Below are 26,165 nucleotides of genomic sequence, written 5' to 3'. Positions count from 1 at the left end.
TTACTTTGGGGGCTTAAAATTCTACCCAGAGCACTTTTATGTAAAAATGACCCCTTATCATTATTCTGTAGGTCCATATGATTATATAGGTTTTACTTTGTTTTACTACTTTTAATTTTTTAAACTTTTTGTATGAAAATTAGCATATTTAAAAATGTTCTCCTTCGACACCCTATAACTTTTCTTTTTTCTAGTTTTTCGTATACGGGGATGAGGGCTAATTTTTTGTGCCGTGATCTCTAGGTTTTATAGGTACCATTTTTGTTTTGATGGGAATTTTTGATCGCTTGACTGTGCGGTTTAATTAAAGTTATATTTTTATAGTTCGGACATTTACACACAAGGTGATACCACATGTTTTATGTTTATTTTTGTTTGCATTTTTTTTTTTTATGGGAAAAGAGGGGTGATTCAAACTTATCATGGAAGGGGTTAAATGAAATTTTACTTTATTTTTTTTACACAATTTTTTTGTCACATTAGGGGACTATTACATGCAATCTTCTGATTGCATCCACTGTTCAAATCTATGCCATAGCATAGCATTGATCAGTGTTATCGGTGCTCAATTGCTCCAGCCTGCTGAGGCTACCATTCAGATGCCAAAGAGGCAGGTTAGGGCCCTTCCTCCGTCCCCTCAGCTGATGGGAACACCACTTCACTGCTGTGGTATTTAACATTTTAGACGCCACGATCAACTTTGATTGCGGCATCAAAGTGGTTAATGCTAGACATCGCTCCGATCGGTGATGTCCGGCATTAGTCATGGTACCGAGTGGCTGATGGGACCAAAACGCTATGATGCGGGTTGGTACGCCCTTCGTCCTTAAGTGGTTAAAGGTGGAAAAAATTCTGGTATGATTTATTCTTGGTCTCATTATTTAATGTCACAAGAACCTGGCATTTTAACCCCTTAAGGACCAGGCCCATTTTGACCTTAAAGGGGTACTCCGGTACTTTTTTTTGTTTTTTTTGTTAATCAACTGGTGCTTTTTTGTCTTCTCCACAGTGCTCTCTGCTGACACCTGATGCCCGTATCGGGAACTGTCCAGAGCAGGAGAAAATCCCGATAGCAAACCTATGCTTCTCTGGACAGTTCCTGATACGGGCATCAGGTGTCAGCAGAGAGCACTGTGGACAAGACAAAAAAGAAATTCAAAAAGAAAACCATTTCTTCTGTAGTATACAGCTGCTAGAAAATACTGGAAGGGTAAAGATTTTTTAATAGAAGTCATTTACAAATCTGTAAACAGTTGATTTAAAAAAAAGTTTGTTCCATTCACAGAACAATATGAGGGCTTGTTTTTAGCGTTATCAATTTTACTTTGTAATGACATCATATTACCATAAAATGTACGGCGCAACCAAAAAAACATTTATGTGGGGAAATTGAAAAGAAAATCGCAATTTATAAAATTTTGGAAGGTTTTGTTTTCACGCTGTACACTTTATTACATGTTTTCTTCATTCTATTGGTCAATACGATTAAAATGATACCCATGTTATGTGCTTTTTTTTATAATTGTACCACTTAAAAAAAAATCTCAATTAGTATGTTTTAAAATTGCCCTATATTTTTCTAATTTTTCCGTATACGGAGCGGTATGAGGGCTCATTTTTTGTGCCGTAATCTGTAGTTTTTATTGGTAACACTTTTGCTTATATTTTACTTTTTAATCACTTTTTATTATTTTTTGAGGCTTTTTATTTTTATTTTTTTTTATGTTTATGCCGTTCAACATATGGTATAATTAACATTATATTTTGATAGTTCAGACATTTACGCATGCGGCGATACCAAATATGTTTATTTTTTTATGCCTTTTGGGGGTAAAATGGGGGGGGGGGGGAAGGGACGATTTACGTTTTTATTGGGGGAGGGGATTTTTCAAATTGTATTTTTTTAATTATTTTTTTTTTTTTTTTTTACCCTTTTTATGTCCCCATAGAGGACTATTTCTAGCAATGAGTTGATTGCTAATACGGTTCAGTGTTATGCTTAGGGCTAGGGCACAGTGTTATCGGTGATCTTCTACTCTGGTCTGCTCAATCTCAGACCAGAGCAGAAGACCCCTGGAGATGGCCGGAGGCAGGTGAGGGGACCTCTGGCTGCCATGCTGGATGATGGGATCACTCCGGCAGCACTGCGGGCGATCCAATCATCCATTTTAAGTGCCTGCCGCAGATGCCGGGATTTGTATTGATCACGGCCTCTGAGGGGTTAATGGCAGACATCAGCGTGATCGCGAATGTCTGCCATTACCGGCGGGTCCCTGGCTGCTGATAGCAGCCGGGACCTGCCGTGCATGACGCGAGCACCGGTCCGGTACTCTCTGTCATCATGGAGCGTAAATCTACATCATGGTGCGTTAAGTACCACGGCACCATTACGTACGTTTACGTCCATTGTCGTTAAATGGTGAGAAGACTTTTTTTTTTTTATATCCACTGTATATCCTTTGCTATAAATGTCTACAATGGTCAGGAGTGTGAACATTCGGACCCTGACCGATCAAAACTTTAAAATGATTTTCTAAATGACGGACGCTTTAGCATGGGCTTACAATATATGTCTGAATTACACTTGTATTGTTACAGGACGAGACACCAATGTATTGGTGTACGTTAAAAGAAGATTAGCCATGTGTGCACGGAAACTAGGAAGAACAAGGGAAGCTGTAAAAATGATGAGAGATGTAAGTGTGTTTCTGCCTTTTTTTATAGGACCATTCTATTAGCTCGTGCTTTGTGGCTAAAAATTTTTTCCTTTTTTTATACATTCAGGACAACTATCTTAAACAATAAAATATCATGCCTTTTCACTCCATGTACGCTAGCATTTTGGCTTCTATTTACAACAGAAACCTCAATGTTCTGCATATGACATGCAGTGCTATCCTTTCTGTCAGATCTGCCAAAACAGTCAACAAAGGCTCAGAACAAATGGCAATATGAACAGAGCATAACCTCTAAGTGGATCTTAAAGGGGTACTCCAGTAAAAAACTGACCACAGTGCTCTCACCTGCTGACACCTCTGTCCATGTCAGGAACTGTCTAGAGCAGGAACAAATCCCCATAGCAAACCTCTCCTGCTCTGCACAGTTCCTGACATGGACAGAGGTGTCGGCAGAGAGCACTGTGGTCAGACAAAAGAAATAAATTAAAAAAAGCACTTCCTCTGTAACAGCTGATAAGTACTGGAAGGATTAGGATTTTTAAATCTAAGTAATTTACAAATCAATCTAGTTTGCCCAACCTCAAGGAAAGTGTACCGGATTTTTAAAAAATATGAAGAATAATTAAATTATTGAAAACCGTGCTTCAATTGTAATATATATTCTTTACTTTATTAAAATTAACAGTATCTAATAAACTATCTTCACACAGGGCCCTTGTGTGAAAAATAGAATAGACAGTTCACAATTATTAATAAAACATTAAACATAAAATAGACATAAAAATTGTTGCCACTAGTGAATAACTGATCATTTGATCCTGTTGAGAATATTCAAATAATATTATAACAACCAGCGTCCATGAATGTCACTAAATGGTTAACACAAGTTGTAGCCTGGTTATTTGATCTTAAATGTTCAGATGTTTCAAAATGTTTCTGAATGTTCAGATGTTTCAGAAATGTTTCAAAGTTATGACAAATGTAGCACTGTAGCCTAAGTGTAGAGCACTATAGCGCAGGTGGCAGAATATTTTACCAGTCTCTGGATAGCCGTCCACTGTAGGTGGAATTAGGATACCAGTGATCTTCCCAGGGTTGCAGGAGTTGAGCGCTGTCAGGTCTGGTCTGCGCCGGACCAATGGAGAGCCGCTCGCTGATGGTGGTACTCACTGCTATTGGTAGTTGGCAAAACCTTGTGGGGTCAGCGTGTGACGTCACTGGTAACTGGCTGGAGGCAAACACTGGAGACAGAGGCTGGAACCAGAAGCTGTGCGTGCTCCCTTGATGGAATAGGCTGGGCTACCAGGTAGCGATAGCTGTTATGATGGAACATCTGCCTTTTGATTTTATCTGCCACTACTGATCCTGAACACAGCGCCAATACATTAATTTGGATCTGTGCCATCATAACAGCTATCGCTACCTGGTAGCCCAGCCTATTCCATCAAGGGAGCACGCACAGCTTCTGGTTCCAGCCTCTGTCTCCAGTGTTTGCCTCCAGCCAGTTACCAGTGACGTCACACGCTGACCCCACAAGGTTTTGCCAACTACCAATAGCAGTGAGTACCACCATCGAGCGGCTCTCCATTGGTCCGGCGCAGACCAGACCTGCCAGCGCTCAACTCCTGCAACCCTGGGAAGATCACTGGTATCCTAATTCCACCTACAGCAGACGGCTATCCAGAGACTGGTAAAATATTCTGCCACCTGCGCTATAGTGCTCTACACTTAGGCTACAGTGCTACATTTGTCATAACTTTGAAACATTTCTGAAACATCTGAACATTTAAGATCAAATAACCAGGCTACAACTTGTGTTAACCATTTAGTGACATTTATGGACGCTGGTTGTTATAATATTATTTGAATATTCTCAACAGGATCAAATGAACAGTTATTCACTAGTGGCAACAATTTTTATGTCTATTTTATGTTTAATGTTTTATTAATAATTGTGAACTGTCTATTCTATTTTTCACACAATGGCCCTGTGTGAAGATAGTTTATTAGATACTGTTAATTTTAATTAAGTAAAGAATATATATTACAATTGAAGCACGGTTTTCAATTATTCTTCATATTTTTAAAAAATCCTGTACACTTTCCTTGAGGACGGGCAAACTAGATTTATTTCGTATTTATAATGTTAACACCATATAGGTGTATGTCCATTAGACCTCGGTCAGTGTAAAAATTGTGAGCTGCACCATTTCTTTTTCTCTTTTATTATTAATTTACAAATCTGTTTAACTTTCTGGCACCAGTTGATTAAAAAAAAAAAATGTTTTCACCGGAGTACCCCTTAAAATGTAAATGCAACACTGCGTATTTAAAAGTTGTTCCTGTATCACCCCAAAGTATCCGTGACTGCACCACATATTTAGTGTACCACACATAATTTTAATAGTACCCACATACCTGGGCAAATACGCTCCATGTAGTGATATAGAAGTAGAACATATTGCACATATCACAAATTCTAAATATCACATTGAAGCTGGAGAAGTGGAAAGTGTTCACAATCGCTAGCTACAGGAATTAAATTCTTTAAAGGGGTACTCCACCCCTAGACATCTTATCCCCTATCCAAAGGATAGGTGATAAGATGTCTGACAGCGACGGTCCTGCCGCTGGGGACCCCTACTATCTCTCCTGCAGCACCCCCGTTTTTCAGCTGCACAAAGCGAGGATTGCTCTGTGGCTGATGACGGGCTATGCAGGGGATGGAGCTGAGAAACGGGGGTGTTGCAGGAGAGATTGCAGGGGTCCCCAGTGGCAGAACCCCCGCGATCAGACATCTTATCCCCTATCCAAAGGATAACATAGTTCATAAGGTTGAAAAAGACCAGAGTCCATCAAGTTCAACCTATAACCCTAAGGAGTCCCTACTGAGTTGATCCACAAGAAGGAGAAAAAAAAACCTCATACTCTACTCCAAATATGGCAGTCAGAATAAATCCCTGGTCAACCTGTATCCATAACCTGTATCCCTGAATCCATAACCTGTAATATTGTTATTCTCCAAAAATGCATCCAGACCCCTTTTGAACTCTTTTACAGAGTTCACTTCACCATTATTACCTCCTCAGGAAGAGAATTCCACAGTCTCACTGCTCTTACAGTAAAGAACCCCCGTCTGTGCTGGTGTAGAAACCTTCTTTCCTCTAGACATAGAGCATGCCCCCCTTGTTATAGATGCAGTCCTGGGTATAAATAGATCATGGGAGAGATCTCTGTACTGTCCCCTGATATGTTCATACATATTTATTAGGTCACCCCATAGCTTATTTTTTCTAAACTAAATAACCCCAGTTCTGATAATCTTTCTGGGTACTGTAGTCCTCCCATTCCCCGTATTACTCTGGTTGCCCATCTTTGAACCCTCTCCAGCTCCCCTATATCTTTCTTGTACACTGGTGCCCAGTACTGTACACAGTATTCTATGTGTGGTCTGACTAGTGATTTGTACAGCGGTAGAATTATTTTCTTGTCGTGGGCATCTATGCCCCTATTGATGCACCCCAGGATTTTATTTGCCTTGGCAGGAGCTGCCCGACACTGGTCACTACAGCTAAATTTACTATTAACTAAGACTCCAAAGACTCCTTTTCAGTCGTCCCAAGTGTTCTCCCATTTAATACATAATCCCAGCCCGGATTTTCTTCCCCATGTGCATAACCTTACATTTATCAGTGTTGAACCTCATCTGCCACTTCCCAGCCCAAACCTCCAACCTATCCAGATCCATTTGTAACAGTGCACTGTCCTCTGTAGTGTTTACCGCTTTACAGAGTTTAGTATCATCTGCAAAGATTGCTACTTTACTCATCACCCCCTCTACAAGGTCATTAATGAATATATTAAATAGAATAGGACCCAAGACTGACCCCTGTGGTACCCCACTAGTAACAGTCACCCAATCAGAATAAGTACCATTAATAACCACCCTCTGTTTCCTATCACTGAGCCAGTTACTTACCCACTTACACACATTTTCCCCCAGCCCCCCCCCCCCCATCTTTTATATGGCACCGTATCAAATGCTTTGGAAAAATCCAGATATACGACATCCAGCAATTGCCCCTGGTCCAGTCTGGAGCTCACCTCCTCATAAAAGCTGATCAGGTTAGTTTGACAGGACCGATCCCTCAAAAACCCAAGATACTCCAAAATAGCATCTCTTAGAGAATCCTCAAACAATTTACATACAACGGAGGTTGTATGTCTAGAGGCGGAGTACCCCTGTAAAACTATGAACCTAGAAATCAGCTTGTGACACATTGATTTGTCTCTAAACCAATTCTGATAAAACATTGAATTGTGTATTTCTGAATATTAATAGACCTTTTCCAAGCCTCTGTATTCCTTAAGGCTTTCTGCAGATGTTTGTGAGATCCTGAAGCCTCTGTGCCCTGTGGTTGTCATTTTGCTGTATCTCGTTTCTTCTAGTTAATGAAGGAGTTCCCTCTGCTGAGTATGTTCAATATTCATGAGAACTTGTTGGAAGCTTTGCTGGAGCTCCAGGCATATGCAGATGTACAGGCAGTATTAGCAAAGTATGATGGTAAGTTCATGTCTCTTACATCCTAATGCACCATGTTTGTATATGTCTTTTAATACTATGTGAAAATGCTTCTGTTTAAATGCATTCACCACATGAGCTCCTAATGTATATGTCTTATTTTACATAGGCTCCCTCTGTATGGAATAGCAAAGCCTGCTGTGCTATTTAATACAGCAAGTAAATGTTAAACTTTGTCATCAAAAAGTAACTATTTTGGCCTCAAGTGCATAATGGGCTTGTATATGGAAACCTTGTAATCCCATCACATTCGTTTCCTGAAACTGTAGTTTTCTAATCCTTACAAATTGTTATGCAACCTTTATAGAGTTAACACACAATAGAATCTCTTTCTTCTGTAACAATAATTTTAATTTCTCTTCTGCCAACAGATATAAGTTTACCAAAGTCTGCCACAATATGTTACACAGCCGCGCTGCTAAAAGCACGAGCGGTATCAGACAAGTAAGTGTCCTAAATTATCAGTTATTTTCCCTCTTTTCTGCAGTACACATCTGGAATATTTTCTACTTGTATCCCACCACATTAACACTTAAATGGCATGCTCTCCATTGGAATGACTGGTAGTTCTGAGCTGACATATAAAATGATGTTCTATGTGTAATACTAGTGAGAAAAAAAGCAAAGAACAAACCCCTACATAGATAATTTTATCATATCACCAGAATGTTCTGCTTTGTTACATAAGGAATCTGGCACTTACCATATTATTTTATAATCAGAGGGACAGTGTTTAAAGTCTTCTTTATCCTTCTATGGGGACGTTATTCTGTCCATTCTAAGGCTGCATTCACATTACGTTTGCTTCCAATGGCTGCAAGGGTTCGGCTCGGAAATTTTGAATGAGAAGCTGCACGGGTCCGGTTGAGATACGGGAGCGCCCGGTTTTCACTTTAGTCAGATAGTGACTCTGGTTGGCTCATTTCTCAGCCGGATCCAGCAGCTATAGGAAGCAAACGTAACGTAATTCAGCCTTAAAAATGAAAAAATAAAAGGATAGGAGTTATACATCGGCACTCCTTAGCATCTTTGGAAACTAATTTCAACTCTTAGAGATCTAGCTACATTATGGTGAAGTATATTGGTATATTGATAAAACGCATTATATTTGTGAGATTTTTTTATATGCTACGCAGGAGGTAAGAGATAAACATTTCCATATGAAAAAGTAAAATCCATATTTTTTGATTTCCAATTACCTTTAATTTTACTACCGTATAAATGGAATGGATGATACCAGAAAAAGATCACCATAAACAGCGGCAGCTTACTGTAGGGCAGGCATAGCTAGTATTGTGAGACAGCATGATGTGTGCGCTCATGGAAGTGCAAGTAATTATTTTTTTTTTTCATTCTTTTTTTTGTCCTGTAGATCGACCAGTACCTGCAACATCTTTCCTCCCTACACAGCGACTCCAGCTTGGGAGGGCAGGGCAATGGTTGTCACAGCTTTCCCTGTGGTGTCTGCCTGCCAAGTACAGCTCTGGAGTTAGCCGTGAGGTGTGAGGTGAGAAAGAGATTGCATGGTCTGGTTTATTTTCTTTATCCTAGAGCAATATCTGTGCCGGTAACATGGGCATATAGTGACCTAATACAGCATCATTCTAAACTAAAAGTGATAGCATGAACCATACAACAGTAGAATATAGAAATGCCTGTCATACCTTAGCTAGACAGGGACATTTTAGAAAAGTGTGTCATGGTCGACATAGTTTATAACCTGCTTTTAAGTCTGGAAATAAAACTGTACCCAAGGCCCCGAGATATTTCTTGTAGAATTTATTTTTTTTTTTAACTCAGTGATACCTGTCTTTGCTTTCAGATTTTCCCCAGAAGCCGCGTCACGGCGAGGGCTCAGCACAGCAGAAATGAATGCCGTGGAGGCAATTCACAGAGCAGTGGAGTTCAATCCACATGTGCCAAAAGTACGTCTATAAATGTGAATCATAATGACTTTAACCCACTCGCTGTCAAGGATTTATGGACATCTGTTAGTCAGGCCAATTTGTATTCCATGACCAAACCCACCTACTTGTATATCTACTGAAAGTACATACCTGATACATTGTCAGAATCCCATTCAGCACTTTGTACACACAGGTACCTTCAAGATATTTTTCATCAAATTGTAATTTTGTATAAAAAGAAAAAAATACATAAATAGATGTATATTTGTAGCTAAAAGTACTTTCAAATTAGTAACTTATACACACAGTACCTTCTCATAATAATCAGAAAATATGTAAAGATAATATTTATTCATGTGCCTGCATGCACATATTTTCATAAAATTGAAGACTTGAAAAATCTGTTTTTTTAAGCTGGAAATTTAGAAAACAAGTTCTAAAATACAGGGATCACCTACCTCAGAAAGTGATTGCATTCCCTGAAATCAAACTACCTGGTCATTGCAGTAGTCTTGACAGTTGCCATATCTGCCTTCATGTAACTTTGTGACAAACATGTATTCATCCTGAAAACTACATAAACATTCACAGATTCATACACAGAAATGTAAAAATAAAAGATTTGGTGTAATCAGATCATGTACATCATCAAAAGTTTCTGTAAAACAGCAAAACCAGCATGGCTCAAATGCAGTGCAGTAGTCCTGTTTATTGTGCATTATAAAAGTGCGCTAAGAGGCTCCATTTTTTGACCAAGAGTGCTGCTGCAATTTTCTTTTTTGTATATTTAGTATTTACCACAGCAGCATGCACCTATGTATTAGGTTGTTGTGCTGGCTATCTTTCCTTTTTTAAATATTTTTTGCTATGCAAGTTGGCACAAAAACTTTCCTGCACGTGGACGAGTATACACGTTAATGGTTCTCATGGGTTCTGCCTAGTATACCCACAAGATCGCGGCAAGGACTCCGCTCTAACACGCAGCCGCGACCCTGCCGCACTGCCAGGACCAAAGTAAACTTCGATCCTGGCAGTTTAACCCTTACAGCCGTGGTCAAAAGTGACCGCAGGCTGTAAGGAGTTTAACAAAGGGAGGGGGCTCCCTCTGTCTCTCTCCTGCAGCTCCCTGCAACGGTCGCGGGGGTGCTGCTAAATACCTGGGCAGCCGGGGGTCTTACAAAGATCCCAGGTCTGCCCTGGTAAATGCCTGTCAGGAAGTGCATATCAGCATGTCTTGATATTGCTACCTGCCAGTGTAAAACTGTCAGGCAGCTTTGGAATACTAAGTATTCCAAAGCATTAAAAAAAAGTGGAAAAAAAAAAATTTAAATAAAAAAATATACATAATGTGTTGCGGATTCCCCACTGGCGCAATAGTGAGCTCCCTGCTGCAGGGGGGTAGTTCTGTGTGTACACTTATAGTAGCAGATTTCCCGCCTGCAGCCATGGGCAGACACACCGAACTACCCGGCTGCAGCAGTGCGCTGACTCTTGTGACTGCCGACGGGACATCCGCAGTGTGAAATACGCTGTGGGTGCATCCCCTGTAACCCTACCCTTATTAAAAAAAAAATTCTTACAAAGGCTCCATTCATACTGAATTTCTGCATTTTGTTAGGTGTTCGTCAATAGTATACATGGCATGGCATGCCTTATTTGACATGACTCCAGCAGACATCGCTAACATACTGCAGAAATGCAGTATGAATGGGGACTATAAACCCCCCCCCCCCCTTAAAAAAAACTAAAACTGATTCATCTATTTTGTTAACTCCCAGTGATGGATATATTCGTCATGAATGGGTGCTTATTCCCACAACATCACGGATATATCCATCAGGAACTTCAACTGCCACAGACATCTGTGTGTCACTGCTAGCCGACCAAGGACCGATCAGAGCGGTCTCTGGTCCAGCTAATACATATTGCAGTCCACATGGGGTCACTTGTGGGGGTGCGGTGTCATTCTACCAGCTCTGATCCTTTGCACGCATGGAGTGGGGTCTATTAATCATATAATGATGCCCTAAAAGTCAAAGGGGACTCCTCTCCTTCTGGGTCCTACCAGGTTGTCATGCAACTAGATATGGCCTAAGTAGGGGTACTGCCCAGCCTGGTATGAACAGCGTGATAAAATATGGGGCGTATTTCCTCCATTTCAGAAGTGATGTACCAAAATGATGTCCCACAAATAAAGCATTTGTGGGAAAAAAGCTAATTTCAATTTTTTTACACTGACTTTGAAATAATTCCGTCCACACAATAAGGGCTCAACATACTCTTTTTTTGCCCTTGGTGAATACTTTAGGGGGTGTAGTTTCAAAAATGGGGTCACTTCTGGGGGTGCGGTATTGTTCTGACAGCTAGAATGCTTTGCAAGGTGAAGTGCGGCCTATAATTTCTTTAATGATATCCTGAAAGCCAAATGGGGCTCCTCTCCTTTTGGGTCCCACCATGTGGCCATGCAACCAAATATGGCCTAAGCGGGGGTATTATATAACGTGTGACGAACAGCGTAATAAAATATGGGGCGCATTCAATTCATTTCAGAAGCTATTATTTAAAAAAAAAATGTATACCACAAATGATGCATAAAAAAAGCTATTTTAAATATTTTACACTGACTTATGCTAATACCATCTACACATAAAGGCCTAAAAGAATGCACTACTATCCTAAGTGAATACTTTTGGGGGTGTATTTTTTTTTAAAAGGGGTCACTTGTGGGGTGCGGTATGAATCTACCAGCTTCAATCCTTTGCAGGCATGGAGTGGTACTTAACATTTTTATAATGATGTCCTGAATTCCAAATGGGGTTCCTTTCCTTCTTGGTCCCACCATGTAGCAAAGCAAACAAATATGGCCTAAGCTGTGGACAAACATCGTAATAAAATATGTGGTGCATTTCCTCCTTTTCAGACACAATGTACAAAAAAATATGTCCCGCAAATTATGTATTTGCAAAAGGGAAAAAAAAGCTAATTTCATTTTTTTCCCACTGACTTTGTAACCATTACAGACACACAAAAAAGACTCAGTCAGTGGGAAAAAAATGAAATTTGCTTTTTTTTTCCTCTCGCAAACACATAATTTGCAGGACATATTTTGTGTACATTGCATCTAAAAAGGAGGAAATGCACCCTATTCTTTATTGAGCTGCTTGTCCCGTGTTAAAAAATACCCCCACTTAGGCCATATTTGGTTCCTTACCCACTAGGCAGGACCCAGAAGGAGAGGAGAGTCATTTTGCTTTCAGGGCTACATTTTAGGCCAAATGGATTATAGGCCACACTTCATGCCTGCAAAGGGTTTTAGCTGCCAGAACCATAAAGAACCTCCACAAATGACCCAATTTTGGAAACTACACCCCCTAAAGTATTCACCTAGACCAAAAGTGAGTACTTTGAGTCCTTTTTGTGTGTCTGGAATGGTTACAAAGTACTCACTTTTGGTCTAGGTGAATACTTTAGGGGGTGTAGTTTCCAAAATGGGGTCATTTGTGGGGGTTCTGTATGGTTCTGGCAGCTAAAACCCTTTGCAGGCATGAAGTGCGGCCTATAATTCTTTAAAATTGTTGAAAAAACAGCTGCCACTGGAAACAAGATGCACTCCACTAAGTAAATTGCAATATCTTTATTAGTACAAAACAATTGATCAAGTTACAAAAATGTTTAAAACCATTTAAAAAGGCTCCTAAAGAGCCACAACACAGCCTCAGAGCAGGGCCATGACCCCCTCCTCTGGGTAAATGACCCCGTCCTACTGCACTATGATATAAGTTGTTAGTGTCAACTCAATGTGGTTACACAAAATGGTGAAATTCAGGGGCACTGTAGAAACTGCAAAAGCATAACCAAGCATATAAGAATAATCCTATCTAATATACAATAATATCCTGCAGTGCTACCCTACAGTCAATATACAATACCGCAATGAAATGCAATCCACATAGGCCTGCGACACAGATGCTGCGGCAGAGGCGACTTCCTCAGGGGTGTTGTAGTCACTGTGTATAAAGCCTCATTTTATACTATTGCGGTGGGTGTTAATCAATCAAATACCTGGCAGGTGCGCTCCATGTGTCCAGGCTCGACTTGGAGGTGGGGAGCTCCTTGCAGTGGCACAGCTCCCACTTCCTGTGTAACCTCTCTAGCCGCCTGTATAGTTCCGGGTTCTGAGTCGGACGCTAGTTCACATGATGCGCCTCAGAAGACGCGCGCCACGTGACCCGTCTGCGCCAGGAAACCTAGTTCCTATTCATGGAGTATAGCGCATGCGCTCCCCGTCCCCGCGGGGTGGTGTGATGCCATACATTATAAACATACACCCTTAATGCGGACAGACATGGGGGCGCATGCGCATATCATCTGCGGTAACCCCTGGCAACCAATAATGAAGCACCACAAAATAATAAAAATGAAATGTGTAGTGTAGATGTTTAACCAACTACTAAAGTATTAAGCTCCTCAAAGTAAAATTACATATTAAATGCCATATTATTTTAAATTCAGTACCCAATGTGACATTGCATTATTCCCTCATTTGTGAATTGAATAACTAATTAAATAATCCATGCTTATTTTATTGTGGTAATTTTTTATTTTTTTGTGTTTGTGATGTTTGTTATTTTTTTATTTTATATTAAATTTTTATTAGTTTGTTATTTTTTTGGGGTTACATTCAATTTTAAAAAAAATTATCTCTTTGTCTATTTTCTAATTTATATATATTTTTGTTTGCATTGATTAATTCTCACTTGCACATGTGCATGCATGCACCCATACACACTCCACACCAGTATCTATATTTTAATAATGTTATCTATATTATTTATTAATCGTTTTTAATTTGATTTTAGTATATATGTAATAAATAAATAAATATTTATTATTTTTTATTTTATTTTTTGTTTTTTGTTTATTTTTTATTTGTTATCTTTTATTTATTTATAATTTTTATTTTATTTTTTATTGCTGATTATTCTTGTTTTAAAAAAAAAATCATTTTTATAATTTTTTTTGTGTTTTTTATATTTTTTTGTTTATTTTTGTCATTACATTATATTTATTACTTTTATATTTATACAATAACTATGCGTGATGTTACAAGTAATAATAAATATGTGAGTGACATCCCATGGCCTAAAAAAAGAAAATTAAGGTGGTGCCTTTGGTGCCATATTGGTCACCGCAGATAATTGGAATCTATTGGGCGCAAATCCCAGAGCGCATCTGCCCTATATCCCCCCCCCCATTCCCCACTAAAACTTGATCACATCAATGGGTATCATATAATAATTCATTGTATTAATTCTCATATATGAGGTTATGAATACATAGTAGCAATAACATATTCATAAGTATGTAGGCATACCGCTAAGACCAATCAAAAATGCTAAGTGTATCACTCGCGTTTTCCTGTTTGTCTCTAATTTTGCACAAGTCCATACATTTCAAGACCCCTTTGGGATGAAAGTCCATCTATAGATAGTATTCTTATATCAATGGACAATGGCATACAGACGGACCCTATAGGATGATGACTTCATTCTCTTCTTGAAAGAGAATGGAGTCATCATCCTATAGGGTCCGTCTGTATGCCATTGTCCATTGATATAAGAATACTATCTATAGATGGACTTTAGAAAAATAAACAAAAAATAAAACAAAAAATAATAAAAAATAAAATTAGAATATTTATTTATTACATATATACTAGTAAAATCAAATTAAAAACGATTAATAAATAATATAGATAACATTAAAATATAGATACTGGTGTGGAGTGTGTATGGGTGCATGCATGCACATGTGCAAGTAAGAATTAATCAATGCAAACAAAAATATATATAAATTAGAAAATAGACAAAGAGATACATTTTTAAAAATTGAATGTAACCCCAAAAAAATAACAAACTAATAAAAATTAAATATAAAATAAAAAAATAACAAACACGCGCTGGGCTGGATGTCAGCCGGCCTCTTCGCCACTGCGAGAGTGCGTGCCACCGGTAATTCTTGTTGAAGTCACGCAATAGGCAGCCAATCGGAGGTGGTTAAGAAAGGCCTCTGTTGGTGCTGGACTTCAAGTAACATAATCATATGGTTCTTTTAAAAAAAAAAATCTTATTTTGATGTTTTATATATCTAAGTACTATAGCTAAGAGGCTGCCGCATGTTGTGTACGGTTACATGCTGCAGCCCCTTGACTTAGTCCGTTCAGTTGGTACATACCCTGACGGTCTATTTTTGATTGACTCCTATGTCAATACCTCCCCTGATGACACCGCCGTAACAGGCGATAGAAACGCGTTGGGAGACTCAGTCGCCATTATTGGATGACTGAAGGAGTAACTATTTGCTGGGTGACCCCAAGTGATTTGTCACATCAGCTTGATTGTGCTTTGATGTAGCACACTTTTTTTCATGGTTGGATGTGCTTGAATTATACTATAGCACTCCTAGCTTGGATATAATTATATTTGCTTTTAGCAGTTATAATTTGGATCAAAGATTATCGAGTACATGCACGGAACGGCACTAATTGTACTTTCTACTTTTATTGAGTATATATTAAAAGTGATGTTTTAAACCACCTCTATTCACTGGTGTTGGTCAGTTGGTGATTATTAGTTACATTGATACTTGGCTTAGAGGTTTATTAAATCGGTCGTGTACAGGACCTTATTGGTGTGCAATTTATGTCATAAAAAAATAACAAACAAACATCACAAACTCAAAAAAATAAAAAATTACCACAATAAAATAAGCATGGATTATTTAATTTGTTATTCAATTCACAAATGAGGGAATAATGCAATGTCACATTGGGTACTGAATTTAAAATACTATGGCATTTAATATGTAATTTTGCTTTGAGGAGCTTTAGTAGTTGGTTAAACATCTACACTACACATTTCATTTTTATTATTTTGTGGTGCTATATTATTGGTTGCCAGGGGTTACCGCAGATGATATGCGCATGCGCCCCCATGTCTGTCCGCAATAAGGGTGTATGTTTATAATGTATGGCATCACACCACCCTGCGGGGACGGGGAGCGCATGCGCCTCAGAAGACGCGCGCCACGTGACCCAGGTTATGTGAACTAGCATCCCACTCAGAACCCGGAACTATACGGGCGGCTAGAGAGGTTACACAGGAAGTGGGAGCTGTGCCACTGCAAGGAGCTCCCCACCTCCACGCCGAGCCTGGACACATGGAGCGCACCTGCCAGGTATTTGATTGATTAACACCCACCGCAATAGTATAAAATGAGGCTTTATACACAGTGACTACAACACCCCTGAGGAAGTCGCCTTGCGACGGAATGCGTGGGGTTCAGTGACCCCGTCCTCTGCCGCAGCATCTGTGTCGCAGGCAAATGTGGATTGCATTTCATTGTGGTATTGTTTACTGACTGTAGGGTAGCACTGCAGGATATTATTGTATATTAGATAGGATTATTCTTATATGCTTGGTTATGATTTTGCAGTTTCTACAGTGCCCCTGAATTTCACCATTTTGTGTAACCACATTGAGTTGACACTAACAACTTATATCATAGTGCAGTAGGACGGGGTCATTTACCCAGAGCAGGGGGTCATGGCCCTGCTCTGAGGCTGTGTTGTGGCTCTTTAGGAGCCTTTTTAAATGGTTTTAAACATTTTTGTAACTTGATCAATTGTTTTGTACTAATAAAGATATTGCAATTTACTTAGTGGTGTGCATCTTGTTTCCAGTGGCAGCTGTTTTTTTGACAATATGATGTATTGCACTAAGATGCGTTTATATAATATATCATGGTGAGCCCCCCCTACATTGCTTTTGCTTATAATTCTTTAAAAAACAACAAATGATATCGGCTTACTTTAACTATCTACATGAAGTACAACATGTGACAAAAAAAAAGTCAGAATTATTGTGACTGGCAAAACCTTACCACAGTTATTCTCTAATAAAGTCAAAGATCAAGCCTGATTTTTCAAATCGGGGATGTCTAAGAGGTGTACAGACCTAATTGTATTGGTCCTTAAGGGGTTAGGGGGAGTGGCACCCCTCCCTGTTCACAGGAGGTTTTTTATATTGATAGTGGGTCCTACTTGTCACCCAGTCAGAGGCCATATGCCCAGCAGAGGTGAGTTGAATAAGCGTGTTAGGGTCCCATCCGATATGAGGCCACCTCTGCGTGGTGGATGGGGGACACGTTTTGAGCAAAAAGTGCGCTAAGAGCCTCCATTTTTTTTTTTTGACAGAGTGCTGCTGCAACCTTCTTTTTGTATACATTATAAGTCATAGACTTAGATACATATGGTGTGAACAGTAGTCACCCATGACCATTGTTCACACTATTTGTGTCTGTCTGACTTTTAACACACAGTAAATGGTACTACTACACTGCATTTGATCCGTGCTGGATTTGCTTTCCTTCCCTTCGTAGGGTGCTGCCCTGCACTGTCCGAGTCGCGGTCAGGGATAACATGGGGTGAGCTGAAAGCAGTGGAAGTGATATATTACAGTATTTATTAAATTGACTTGTACTTGTACCCTTACATGTTTAGTCTGTCTATATGGTCTATATACCTGACTTTGGGTATGTTGGCATTTATATGGTATATTGTAGTCAATTGCGCTATTCCATAGAACAGTATCCACTAAAAATTCAAACCATACAATAATATGCGGAGTCATATTTCTTTTTCCATTGTGCAATAGCTTGGTCTAAGAATGCTCTGTTTGACTTTCCCAGAATAGGGTAACATTCAGTTCCACCTTTCAGAACCAGTATTGTACAAATGAAAGTTATGGTGGTCATCACATTTGCGCCACTGTGGAAACTTTGCAGCCAACACATTTCAAATATTTAAGACCATAAACCACATTAGCTTTAAGATTGAAAAGAATAAGAAAAAAATGTTGAACGATGCACAAAACTCTCAATTCCATTACCATTCCTCAATATTCTGAACGCCATAGTAAGTGGAGGGCACATATGCTATGCCGATAATTTCCTAAGGATTACTCGATGTATGCATTTTCCAATAATAAGTGTTTTTTATAAATAAGAAGTGTAACATGCTTTACATAGGCTGAAAAATACAAGTGATGTCCATTAAATTGGCTTCTCTGCTACAGACAAAGTAGGTTTACAAAATGACAACATTGAAGACTTTTTGTCCTCTCTAGTCCTCTTAGCATTTTAGGAGGTAGTGTTCAGATATGACTGATGTGCCGCAGATTTTGGGTGCAGATTCCACACTGAAAATCTGCTACAAGATACAGTTCAATCTGAATAACCCTTTCACTCGTGGGAGAAAAAACACTTGTGCAGAGGAAAAGTGGAGCAATTGCCCATAGAAATTGCTGCTTTTATCTGGTTGCTATGGCAACTGCTCAACTTCTCCTCTGCATGTGTTTTGATTAATCACCCTATTTGAGTAGATTTTAGGACCTGCTATGGATTGGATTTGTATGGATTTGTAGGAATAGATTTCTCTAATAAGGTAAATGTGTGTTTTTAATAGATTGATTTCTTTACTAGTTTGAGGTATGAATTACACATCTGTATCTCTTCTTCTTTTTTCTTAGTACCTTCTTGAAATGAAAAGTTTAATACTACCCCCTGAGCACATCCTGAAGAGAGGGGACAGTGAAGCAATAGCATATGCTTTCTTTCACCTTCAGCACTGGAAAAGGGTAGAGGGAGCTTTAAATCTCTTACATTGTACGTGGGAAGGGAGTAAGTATATTGTTCTTTTCTAATTCCTATAGACCAATCATTAACAGCAGAACACAGATTGTACATTGGTTCTATTTGCAAAGCATTAGGTTTGTATTGTGGAGTGATGGAGATTTTTATTAGTGGGGTTGGTGAATGGCAGATTTCAGTCTGTGGGATCCTTTTGTTTCCCCAAAATAATATACATCATAGCTGTAAGGAAATGCTTATCTTTGACATCACAGAAATGAATTTCCCAGAACTTTGTAACTTTCCACATAAGTCAGATGCCACACTGGTGATATAGGCATAAACCGCAATCTCCTTGTACGCTGAAAACTCTTTAACCCCTTAACAACCACAGACATAAATGTATGTCCTGGTTTGGCGGTACTTCGCACACCAGGACATACATTTACATCCTGTGTATGACCGCGAGCCTCAGAGCGGTGCTTGCGTCATACACAGCCGGGGACCCACCGGTAATGGCAGACAACCGTGATCGCGCGGATGTCCGCCATTACTTCCTCAGATCACGGCATCATTTGTCGAATCCATCGTATGTTGAGGGATTTGTGCAATGTAAAGTATAGGAAGCTGTACTCGCCTGTCCCCGCCGCTCGCGATGGTGTCCCCGCCACTCCCGATGGTGACCCCGGGCCTCCGCAAGGCCTTACTGGGCCTGCGTGGCGACGTCATTACGCCGCTGCGTACGCCATTCCTATTGGATGAAGTGCGCAGCAGCGTATTGACGTAATCGGAGAGGGCCAAGAAGACACCGGAAGACCAGCGCTGGACCCGGAGGGCACCCCGGAGCATTGTGGAGGGGTAAGTAATACTTACCGCACCACACGGGGAACATTAAGCTGCTATCCGGCAGCAGCTTAAGCATTTTGCGCTGCCGGATAGCACCTAATGCGATGGCCCCGCCATAAAAAAGCATCGTATGTCGATGCTGACATCGACATGCGATGGCCTCTGAGAGGCCATCGTATGTCGATTTGATCATATGTCGGGGCCATCGTAGGTCGGGGGGGTCACTGTAGATCGGATCGGCGCGGCAGCATCATCTGTAATGGCGGACGGAGGTCTCCGGCCTTTTCTGCTCTGGTCTGAGATCGAGCAGACCAGAGCAGAAGATGACAGATAATACTGATTAGTGCTATGTCCTATGCATAGCACTGAACAGTATTATAAATCAAATGATTGCTATAGATAGTCCCCTATGGGGACATAAAAAGTGTAAAAAAATAAATTAAATAAAAAGTTGAAAAATGTAAAAAAAAAAGAAAAAAAAAAGGGAAAAATCTCCTCCCCCAATAAAAATGAAAACTGTCAGTTTTCCCATTTTACCCCCAAAAAGCGTAATTTTTTTTTTATTTTCTATAAACATATTTGGTATTGCGGCGTGCGTAAAATGTCCGAACTATCAAAATATAATGTTAATGATCCCATACGGTGAACGGCATAAACATAAAAAATAAATAAAAAGTTCAAAAATGCTGCTTTTTTTGTCACATTTTATTCCCCCAAAAAATAATAATAAATTATCTAAAAGTTTTATATATGCAAATGTAGTATTGATAAAAAGTACAGATAAGGGCACAAAAAATTAGCTCTCATACCTCCCTATATACGGAAAAATTAAAAAGTTATAGGTGGTCAAAATAGGGCGATTTTTGATTACTGATTTTGTACAAAAAGATTTAGATTTTTTTTTTAAGCAGTACAAAAATATAAAAGTATCTAGCCATGGGTACCATTTTAATCATATTGACCCACAGAATAAAGAACACGTCATTTTTACCGTAAAGTGTACTGTGTGAAAACAAAACCCTCCAAAATGTGCAAAATTGTGGTTTTCATTAAAATTTCCTCCCTAAAATTTTTTATGGGGGGGTTTGCCGTACATCTTATGGTAAATTGAGAGGTTTCATTACAAAGTACAATAATTGGTCACGCAAAAAACAAGGCCTTATATGGATGTCTTTAGATGGAAATATAAAAGAGTTATGGATTTTAGTAGGAGAGGAGGAAAAAGCGAAAACGCAAAAATAAAATTGGCCTGGTCCTTAAATGGGCACTGTCACCAACTTTATTTTTTGATATGTTGCAGTACTTATGTACTACAACATATCTAATATATTTTCATTATAAATTTTTTCATTTTCAGGGTGAATTTTACATTTGAAAACCTGCAGCCGGCCACTAGGAGGGAGACCCCTACTGGCCGGCTGCAGCACGGCGTGACGTTAAGCCTGAATTCGGACCGATTGCGGTCCGAATTAATTTACTCTGCGCTCGCTCCCTGCCTGTCAATCAGACAGGTGGGAGTGAGCGCATTGGCTCCCCGGCCACTGGCTGGAAGGCCACTCCTCCCACAGGTTGTTGCCGCTGCTGCCCCTGCACGCCCGTTGCCGGACTCACTGAGCTGGGGTTCCGGATTTCAGAACGGTAGAGATGTGTGACGGAGGGAACGGAGTAGCGCCACATGGCATTAACTTATAGTTCATCTACACAGGGTGCCTCCAGCTGTTTCACTACTACAACTCCCAGCATGCCCTGACAGCCAATAGAGTTGTAGTGGTGAAACAGCTGGAGGCACCCTGTGTAGATGAACTAAGGGCGGAATCAGTGACGTGGTGCCTGCTGGGGAAGTCTGCCGTGGCACAACCACATTACCAGGCAGAAAAAAAGTTATTTTTAATATAGTAAAAAAAAAAAAAAAAAAATTTAAAGCAGGGAGGGGGTTAGGGAGAGATGTGCAATAGGCAGGAACAGAAAAAAAAATATAGGATGGTGGGAGCTACCCTTTAAATGGGCACGGTAAGATACAAAAACTTTTGATATGTTGTAAAGCATGTATAACCAATAGGTTTTGCAATTGCTTTCATTAGAAAATTTTCAGTAATTCATGTTGAAAAAGCCAGTCAGACAACTGCCCCCCCCCCCCCCCCCGCCTGCTTGGACACATACTAGTCCTGCTGTGTCCATGCGTCATCACCTATGTCATGGACACACTTCCTTGATTGAAAAATCCTCCCACTGTCAGTGAGGACAAGCTGGGAGTTGTAGTTTTGCTAATGCTAGGGGAGATGTGAGCAGACAGCATACTGAGGGAGGGGGCGGAGACCTGCACAATGAGGCCACACCCCCTCCCTTTGAGAGGAATTCAGACTAGTGAGCTAAATTAAAAGTGTAATAAAAAAATAAAGGTGCCAGACACATAAAAATTAGATGTACATAGTCAGGATTAGGTACTGAGTGATATATTTATCTGAGTGATCTGATGGGTACGATTTAAGGTTAAAATGGGCTTGGTCCTTAAGGGGTTAAAATGACCACTTGAAAATTTCTCAAAAAAATTATCGTTTTTAATCTTAACGGAAAAAACAAAAAACAGGATGTTGGAAAACACATACAGAAGCATCTAATAAAGATACACAAAAAAAAACCTAAATTGAAATAATGCTGTGCTGTGCTGAGACATGGATCAGGATGAGTACCAGATTACTACCAGGCAGACAATTTAAAAAAAAAAAAAAAAAGCTTCTTAAGGACAATTTTATTTTTACATTTTTGTTTTTTCCTCCTCGCCTTCTTAAAATCATAACTTTATATTTTCATCCACAGACGAGTATGAGGGCTTTTTTTTGTGTGACCAGTTGTCCTTTGTAATGACATAACTCATTATATCATAAAATGTATGGCGCAACCAAGAAAGTACTATTTGTGTGGGGAAATTGATAAGCAAACCACAATTTTGCACATTTTGGAAGGTTTAGTTTTCATGCTGTACACTTTACGGTAAAATAGACCTGTTTTCTTTATTTTGTGGGTCAATACGATTTAAAATGATACCCATGATTACATACTTTGCAATTTTTTTAAAGCGGTATAATAATAGAAACCTTTTAACCAAATTAGTGTGTTTAAAATCCCTCTATTTTGCTGACCTATAACTTTTTCATTTTTCCGTATAAGCGGTGGTATGGGGCTCATTTTTTGCGCCTTGATCTGCAATTTTTTTTATACCACATTTGCATATATAAAACTTTTAATACATTTTTTTATCAATTTTATTTGGAATAAAATGTTATATATAAAAAAAAAAATTTACGTTCACGCCATTCACCGTACAGGATAATTAACATTATATTTTAATAGTTTGGATATTTATGCACGTGGTGATACCAAATATGTTTCTTAAAAGTGTTAAATGAAAAAAACTTTTTTTTATTTATTTTTTTACACTTTAATAGTCCCCATAGGGGACTATTTATAGCAATCATTCAATTGCTAATACTGTTCAGTGCTCTGCTCTGGTCTGCTTAATCTCAGACCGGAACAGAAGACCCATGTTAGGCAGGTGAGGGGACCTCTGTCTGCCGTTCTGGATGATCGGATCGCTGCAGCTGCGCTGCGGCTGATCCGATGAACTATTTTAGTGAACACACTGCCACAGATGCCGGGATCTGTATTGATCACTGCATCTGAGGGGTTAATGGTGGACATCCTGCCCAATCGCGGATGTCGGCCATTACCGGCGGGTCCCTGCCAGCCGGGACCTGCCGCGCATGACCCGAGCATCGCTCCAAAGCTCGCGGTTACGTATAGGACGTAAATGTACATCCTGGTGCGTTAAGTACTACCTCGCCAGGACGTACCTTTACGCCCTGTGTCATTAAGGGGTTAAATGTTTGTGAACTTCAAATATTTTTTTTTTGTAGCATCAATGTATGATGCTTATTTTATAGTCCACAGTTCTGGGCACATACTGGCAGTCAACATGTATAAAATACATGGGGGGAGATTTATCAAAACCTAAAAGTTGCTGAGTTGCCCATTGCACCAATCGGATTCTTTCATTTTTGAAAAGGCCTCTGAAAAATTAAAGAAGCAATCTGATTGGTTGCCATGATCCCCCATGGTGTGTTTCTTTTCAATATTTAGAGAGGCTTTTTTGACCCGAAGAGAGAGATCTTAAGCTTCCTTTTATTGAAGTTTAGTACACAGTTGTAATAGATCTGAATCTGCTCTTGTGATTATTGTGCAGACACTTACCGTATATACTCGAGTATAAGCCGACCCGAGTATAAGCAGAGACCCCTAATTTCAACCCAAAATCCCAGGAAAAGTTATTGACTCGAGTATAAGCCTAGGGTGGGAAATACATCATCCCCCCCCCTGTCATCATCCAGACCCGTCATTAACATCTTCATCATCATCACCGCCTGTCATCATCCAGACCCTCATCATCATCACCTGTCATCATCCCCTTGTCATCATCCCACACATCCCCCCTTCATCATCCCCTTGTCATCATCCCACACATCCCCCCTTCATCATCCCCTTGTCATCATCCCACACATCCCCCCTTCATCATCCCCCCCCTTCATCATCCTCTTGTCATCATCCCACACCCCCCCCCCCTTCATCATCCTCTTCTCATCATCCGCCCTCAGTGGTCTTCAACCTGCGGACCTCCAGAGGTTTCAAAACTACAACTCCCAGCAAGCCCGGGCAGCCATCGGCTGTCCGGGCTTGCTGGGAGTTGTAGTTTTGAAACCTCCGGAGGTCCGCAGGTTGAAGACCACTGCGGCCTTCAACATCATCCAGCCCCCTCTCACCCCCTTTAGTTCTGAGTACTCACCTCCGCTCGGCGCTGGTCCGGTCCTGCAGGGCTGTCCGGTGAGGAGGTGGTCCGGTGGGATAGTGGTTCCGGGCTGCTATCTTCACCGGGGGCGCCTCTTCTCCGCGCTTCCGGCCTGGAATAGAGGCGTTGCCTTGACAACGACGCAGAAGTACGTTGGCAATGAACGCACCTCTGCGTCGTTGTCAAGGCAACGTGACTATTCTGAGGCCGGGCCCGAAGCGCTTAGAAGAGGCCTCCCCGGTGAAGATAGCAGCCCGGAACCACTATCCCACCGGACCACCTCCTCACCGGACAGCCCTGCAGGACCGGACCAGCGCCGAGCGGAGGTGAGTACTGTACAGAACTAAAGGGGGGTGAGAGGGGGCTGGTTGATGTCAAAGGCCGCAGTGGTCTTCAACCTGCGGACCTCCGGAGGTTTCAAAACTACAACTCCCAGCAAGCCCGGACAGCCGATGGCTGCCCAGGCTTGCTGGGAGTTGTAGTTTTGAAACCTCTGGAGGTCCGCAGGTTGAAGACCACTGCGGGTGGAGAGTTCACTCGAGTATAAGCCGAGGGGGGTGTTTTCAGCACGAAAAATCGTGCTGAAAAACTCTGCTTATACTCGAGTATATACGGTATAATGCAAAACTGTCTTTCCATCTGTCACACATTGTACATATGGTTGCAGCGAATTCACATCACATTTTATATAGGCCTTTATGCTGGGAACTTTTTTTACTTTAAACAGGTCTTGTTTCTCCTGGAAAATCTTTAAGTAGGTTACTTTTAAGTCTAGGAAAATTTACAGATAATAAACAGCTAAAAAAAAAAAAGGGAACACTTAAACAACACAATGTAACTCCAAGTCAATCACACTTCTGTGAAATCACACTGTCCACTCAGGAAGCAACACTGATTGACAATCAATTTCACATGCTGTTGTGCAAATGGAACAGACAACAGGTGGAAATTATAGGCAATTAGCAAGACACCCCCAATAAAGGAGTGGTTCTGCAGGTGGTAACCACAGACCACTTATCAGTTCCTATGCTTCCTGACTGATGTTTTGGTCACTTTTTAATGCTGGCGGTGCTTTCACTCTAGTGGTAACATGAGACGGAGTCTACAATCCTCACAAGTGGCTCAGATAGTGCAGCTCATCCAGGATGGCACATCAATGCGAGCTGTGGCAAGAGGGTTTGCTGTGTCTGTCAGCGTAGTGTCCAGAGCATGGAGGTGCTACCAGGAGACAGGCCAGTACATCAGGAGATGTGGAGGAGGCCGTACAAGGGCAACAACCCAGCAGCAGGACAGCTACCTCCGCCTTTGTGCAAGGAGGAGCAGGAGAAGCACTGCCAGAACCCTGCAAAATGACCTCCAGCAGGCCACAAATGTGAATGTGTCCACTCAAACTATCAGAAACAGACTCCATGACGGTGGTACGAGGGCCCGACGCCCACAGGTCGGGGTTGTGCTTACAGCCAGAGAGCACCAAGATTGGCAAATTCGCCACTGGCGCCCTGTGCTCTTCATAGATGAAAGCAGGTTCACACTGAGCACAAGTGACAGACGTGACCGAGTCTGGAGACGCCGTGGAGAACGTTCTGCTGCCTGCAACATCCTCCAGCATGACCAGTTTGGCAGTG

The 26,165-nt window shown here is 40.6% G+C and overlaps 1 protein-coding gene across 3 annotated transcripts in view; it reads left to right on the top strand.

The window, feature by feature from the left end:
- ST7 (suppression of tumorigenicity 7) overlaps positions 1-26,165 on the top strand; it is a 138,086-nt gene that overhangs the window by 101,732 nt on the left and 10,189 nt on the right. For 2 of the 3 annotated variants that reach the window (XM_056573843.1, XM_056573845.1), the window contains exons 8-12: positions 2,599-2,696; positions 7,128-7,242; positions 7,632-7,704; positions 9,083-9,185; positions 18,755-18,905. In XM_056573843.1, coding sequence (XP_056429818.1) covers positions 2,599-2,696; positions 7,128-7,242; positions 7,632-7,704; positions 9,083-9,185; positions 18,755-18,905 — 540 coding nt within the window. The remainder of the gene's footprint in view (positions 1-2,598; positions 2,697-7,127; positions 7,243-7,631; positions 7,705-9,082; positions 9,186-18,754; positions 18,906-26,165) is intronic. The other variant, XM_056573844.1, reaches the window with a different exon arrangement.

Source organism: Hyla sarda, chromosome 4 (genome assembly GCF_029499605.1).
Source record: "Hyla sarda isolate aHylSar1 chromosome 4, aHylSar1.hap1, whole genome shotgun sequence".
Taxonomy (NCBI): Eukaryota; Metazoa; Chordata; class Amphibia; order Anura; family Hylidae; genus Hyla; species Hyla sarda.
Note: the sequence above shows the minus strand (reverse complement) of the source record. Positions and strands in the feature narration are given on the sequence as shown.